The sequence below is a fragment of the Gordionus sp. m RMFG-2023 genome, chromosome 3 (genome assembly GCF_954871325.1).
Source record: "Gordionus sp. m RMFG-2023 chromosome 3, tfGorSpeb1-WG-v2, whole genome shotgun sequence".
Classification (NCBI taxonomy): Eukaryota; Metazoa; Nematomorpha; class Gordioida; order Chordodea; family Parachordodidae; genus Gordionus; species Gordionus sp. m RMFG-2023.
In genome coordinates this window covers 24,150,549-24,156,548 of record NC_088777.1, presented here as the reverse complement: position 1 = coordinate 24,156,548, position 6,000 = coordinate 24,150,549, and the positions used below count along the sequence as shown (strand labels likewise).

At 23.5% G+C, this 6,000-nt stretch overlaps 1 protein-coding gene across 1 annotated transcript in view; it reads left to right on the top strand.

The window, feature by feature from the left end:
• Positions 1–4,106: 4,106 nt before the first annotated feature.
• The window catches only part of LOC135926534 (clathrin heavy chain 1-like), a 78,707-nt gene continuing 76,813 nt past the window's right edge, over positions 4,107–6,000 (top strand). Inside the window, exons 1-5 of the mRNA XM_065462443.1 lie at positions 4,107–4,222; positions 4,264–4,471; positions 4,514–4,663; positions 4,707–4,822; positions 4,864–5,028. Of these exons, the coding sequence (XP_065318515.1) occupies positions 4,181–4,222; positions 4,264–4,471; positions 4,514–4,663; positions 4,707–4,822; positions 4,864–5,028 (681 nt within the window). The 5' untranslated portion in view covers positions 4,107–4,180. The remainder of the gene's footprint in view (positions 4,223–4,263; positions 4,472–4,513; positions 4,664–4,706; positions 4,823–4,863; positions 5,029–6,000) is intronic.

The following is a 6,000-nucleotide window of genomic DNA, read 5'->3' as shown; positions in this document are numbered from 1 at the left end:
TATTCGGTCCAATAGTAATCACCTTACCAAGCTCAGCATTCATACACTTACCATTTCATTCACTTCACATATCAAAGCAATTGTATCCAGCAACCAAGTATAATTTTTTCAGTTCTTATATATAATTATATTATTTTTATTAGATTCTTAAATAAAATCCAACTACCAATATAAGAAAAAACAAACCAAGTTAAAAAGCAGAATAAGCAAAATGCATTGTTATCATCATTCCAGAGGTATGTGATGCTATATGGAAAACTTTAAAAGATATTCATATGCCAGTTCTAACTAGAGAACATTGGAGAAGGTATTATAAATTTAGATATATTAATATATTTTTAGATTGCACAAAAATATTTTGACCTGGCTCATTAGATGGTAAGCACTTTACATCAAATAAATTTATAAAATTAATAAATAATATTTAATTATTTTAGAGTTAGAAAAACCAATATCAAACACTTTAAAAACTATGAAACCTTATTCTATGAAAAATACCAGTCCAGAAGCAAAACATTATAAGTTAAGTAGTGATTGAATGCACATTTGGCATAACTACTGATAAGTTTGCCATTAATTCTAAATCTATAGAGTGCTCAGTTGAAAATGCCTGTAAAATATATTATTGATTATGAAAAAATTGAATAAACACCTATAATATTATACCTATTCCTGAAAATTTAGGGATCAGTAGAACTTTAAATGCATCAAGTACCAATTCAAGAGGAATAAGATATTTATTTAAAGACTATTTATTTAACATTTGATATCATTATATATTAAACTAGATGATAGCTCATCAAGATTAATGGGGAATAATTTTCTCCTTTATTCAATGATGGATAATTAGAAATTTTTCTATTTAATGGGATCTTATTCAGAAATTTATATTTATTAAGATCAGGGGTTATTTTAAAATTTTTCAAAAATTGCAAATAAATGAATAAAAATTTAGTTCAAATGATTTTTTATTGTGCACATAAATTAAAATTACTAATAATGGGCTAAATATAATTAGCACTGCCTAACCTACTATTGACTCTTAACCAAGTTCAAGAATCTATGAGTCATAAGTATGGATTCTTCATTTTATCTGACTATTTAAATTTTTAATTTTTATAGGTAAATTTTAACTATATAGATGAATAACAATAAAAAATACAAATTCTCTTTCACCTAATAATCCTATCCTTTCAATAAAAAAGGTAACCTTATTTTCCATATTCTTTTTAATTCAATATTCATTTTTTTTTAAATTCAACCAATAAAGGATATGTAATAATTTGTTCTATTAAGCACTAACAAACCTATCATTGAACCCTTAAACCAATACAAAAATTTTCATGACCCAGTTATATATTTTTCATTTTATCAGACTTTAGATTTTTATAAGTAAATTTATACCCTATTTTTTTGTGACATAATAATTTACTATGTTATTTATATATTAAGTTATCTATATTATTTTATATAGATAAGAATAACAATAAATTCTCATATACCTAGAAATCCTATCTTTTCATAAAAATATGATATTCTTTTTTATACATTTATTTTAAGATAAGTCAATTCAAATTATATCTCACAACAGAGAAAGGATCAAATTCAATAATATAAAATTTACATCTATTATTCTATTCAAACAAAATAATTTAATTACTCATTTGCTTTCAACTATTCTTTTGCAAAAAGTTAAATTTAAAAAATTTATATTTTAAATAGCAATAAATAATAATTAAACAAAATATAAAACCTTTTTAGAAATGAGAATAGTTGGAGGCAAATGAATAATATAATCATTTTGTTTGTATAGATGTAAATTTTATATTTTTAAATTTGATCCTTTCTCTGTCTCTGTTAGATTTAATTGAAATGGAATTATCCTAATAAATAGAAAATAAGATTGGATTCCTAGGTATATTGCTTATCTATATAAAATAATATAGATAATTTAAAAAAATATATAAATAACATAGTAAAGTAATATGTTACGCAAAATTAGGGTATAAATTTACTCATAAAAATCTAAAGTCAGATAAAATGAAAAATATATACTTGAGACTCAAATTTTTATATTTATTAAGGGTCAATGATATGTTTGATGGTGCTTAATAGGAAAAATTAATTATTACAGATCCTTTATTGGTGGGAATAATTGAAATAGACTTATAAAATAAATGGAAAAATAATTTAGGAAATAAAGATACCTCTTTTATTGAAAGGATAGGATTATTAGGTAAAAGAGAATTTGTATTTTTAATTTTTATTCACCTATATAGTTAAAATTTTATAAAAATTTAAAATCTCAATAGTAAGATATAAAGAAAAATCCATGCTCATGACTTATAAATTCTTGGACACTGATGACCAGTATAATACTTACCCCTTTTAGACCCCCAGCTTTATTAATATACAGTTATATGTTTTTAAGATTGGTTATTTAAATAAAAAGGCATTTAATAGCTATTCTATAACACTTTATTATTATAAGATAAATCTGATATGATTCGCGCTTGCTCTAGAAGATTTAGGAAAAAAATTCAAAAGATCTTATTATCAAAATAAAGATAGAAAAACTGGCCAAGATCCAAAATATTGCTCTCCTAAAATCCATCTCCTACCTTCACACGGTGAGGAGTGAACAGCAATTCTGACTAACAGGAGCTCTGATAAATAATGTTAGTATTTAGGGTGCTAATAAGATATATTGTTTCATTTTTGTAATTTGAAATATAAATTTCTAAATCACATCTCAAATTATAATTCCCTATCATTCTTGACGGGTGATCAGTGTGATGCTAATATGAGATATTTTTTCATATTCATTTTTGTAATTTAAAATATAAATTTCGAAATCACATCTTATAAAATAGGAAAATTTATGATTCACCCATCATCAAATAAAGGTAATATATATTATTCATCAATCATTGAATAAAAAAGACAATTCATCACTCTTAGTCTTAATGGGTTGGAATTGGCCTGAAGGAGGAGGGGGAGGGGTAAAAAGAATTATCGTAAAAGAACGAATAAAATTCTCATCCCCGTCATTTTTGACGGGTTATCAACTAGTATCAAATATAATTTTTTATAAAGTGAGTAATTTTAATTTATTTATTTTAATAAAAGTAAAATATAATTATAAAACTATTGATAAAATTAAATTATAAATTAAATTAAAAAAAATTAAAGCACAATACAAACAGTGGAATATTATATGTTGTAGATTTACAGTATATCTAATTTTATCAATTATCATAATAATCAAGTAATTTTTACCAATATAGCGAATTATGTATTTTACAGAAAACTATAAAATATTGATAAGGACATCAGAAAATATCTTTTAAAGATATTGTGGAATGAATCATATGAAGATTAATTATAAATTTTATTTTTATTTAAATTATATAGATGGCGTTAAATAATTGAAAGCAAATTGTTGCTATATTAATTATCAAGAGCATTGATTAGTAAAGTTTATTAAAATATTAACTGTAATATATATTCTAACTGTCAAATATGTCTGTAAAAATGGAATTTTACCTAGTATTTGGTAACTAATTCTATATAATAGAGGAATATCAACTATATGTCTACTTACTTTTTACAAATAAATTTCATATACTTGTTTGGAATAAATTATTACCATGCTTTCATACTAATGTATATACAAGTAATTTATTATATTTTATATAAAATAATAAAAATAGATTTCATATTTGTTCCAAGCTTATTTTTTTTTATTAAAATTAACCTCCTATTATGTAAAATATTTTATGACTTGGAGTCTGGGGGCGAAGCCCCTAAAAATTTTCTAATCCTCACGGTGGTTTTATTAATTTTTCAAAAACCAGAATTAAGTCGAGGCCGATAATAAAAAGGATTTACAGAATATTTGAGCTTCTATTTTTTTTTATCAAATTATTCACAAATTTAAAAACTTTTTTCGTTTCCCAAAATTATCAAGTATTCATTCAAACTATAGATAAATATATGAATCATATTACAGAACTTTTTAAAATATATTTTGCACTAAAATATCATTTGTAGTTATAGTCTGTGATTATACAAATATTTTAAAAACACTTAAATATTCTTTTTAGATTTAAAAATATTTTGTAAAAGCCCTCTAATAAATCCACTTTGTCACCTTTGAAACGTTTTAGGATTTTATGACATGACTGATCCATTACCTATAAAATTTCAGGAGCATCTCCAAGTATTACCATTTATAATGATAATTTTTTGATATAGCTTTAGTTGCAAAACATTGGAATAGCTCCTACGAATATCGGATTTACTACTGTAACGTTAGAGAGTGATAAATATATTTGTGTAAGAGAAAAGCTTGATGAAAAGGTTCAAGTTGTTATAATTGATATGGCTAACCCAAATAATCCTATAAGGAGATTTATATCAGGGGACTCTACAATTATGAATCCGAATAGTAAAGTTCTAGCTTTGAAGGGTAATAAAATCTAATTTTATGTATTTTTCATATTTTTTTTAGCTAATAAGACTCTTCAAATATTCAATATTGAAATGAAATCTAAAATGAAATCATATGCAATGGCAGAAGATGTTGTGTTTTGGAAATGGATATCAGTAAATACTATTGGCCTTGTAACTGAAACTGCTGTTTATCACTGGTCAATGGAAGGTCATTGTTTATAAGTTAAATTTTCAATTGTTATTTATTATAGGAGAGACAAATCCTATAAAAATGTTTGATCGTAATAAAGATATGGATTGCCAAATTATCAATTATAGAGCTGATGCCAAACTTCAATGGCTCTTACTTATAGGAATATCTGCTCAAGTTTTTAATTTTGGTCTTACATAATTTAATTAAGCATAAAGAATAATAGAGTGACAGGTATGATGCAACTTTATTCAATTGAGCAAAAAAGATCTCAAAAGATAGAGGGCCATGCAGCTGCATTTGCAACTTTTAGATATGATGAGAATAATCCTGAGCCATCTAATCTATTCACTTTTGCAGTTAGGAATGGAGTGACTGGCAAAGTATATTATATTTTTATCACATTACTATCTTTATTAAGATTAAAATTTTGCAAATCAGTTGAAAATTAATTAAACTTTACCAATTAGCCTAAATTTTATGATTTTACATAAAATAATCCATACACATTTGATACATTACTAATAATTAACAAATATTTTGTTAGGTCAATATGTTGATTTTCTAACTATGGATTTATATATATATATATATTCTTTAGTATTATATTGAAACATCCACTATAAAATTTGAAAGATTATTTTAACCCTCTATTGCAAGACATATCAGGGTCATTCCATGTCAAATCACACTTTTTGACCGACCCCTTTCGATTTCAATAAAAAATCGTAGGCTGGTTATATATGTTCTTATTAGATTATAAACAAAATTTTAGCGCATTAGCAACTATATTAGAAGAGATATTCGGGGTTAAAGGTCCAAAAAACGTCTTATTTTGCTTTTTACTGTTGTTAAATAATTAGTTTTTAATTTAAAACTAAATATTATCAAATATTGAATTTAATATCAATAGCTAATTTAATAATTGATGATTATGGCGAAAACATCAAAATTAATTTTTGATAAAATATGGGTCATCTTATGGTCAGTTGAAAACTTAAAATTAATATTTTGAAATGTATATGATCTCCGATTTTTAATTTTTTTAAGAAATATTATCCGTTTACTATTTTTTAAATAATTTCTTCAACAATTAGCATGGCTGGATATTTATTTAAAAAAATATTGTGAATATTATACTTTAAAAAAATAGATGGCGCTATATATAATAGTTTTAATATGTTAAAATTTATTTTTTTATTGATTAAAATTTTTTTAATATATATATATCATACTAAATCGATTACAATGTGCATTATATATATTTATTTGTAATTCAGATCATATATTTTTAAAATCTTCACAAATTTTGCCTAATTAAGATAGTTTATAAATTAAATAAATCTTACTTCATC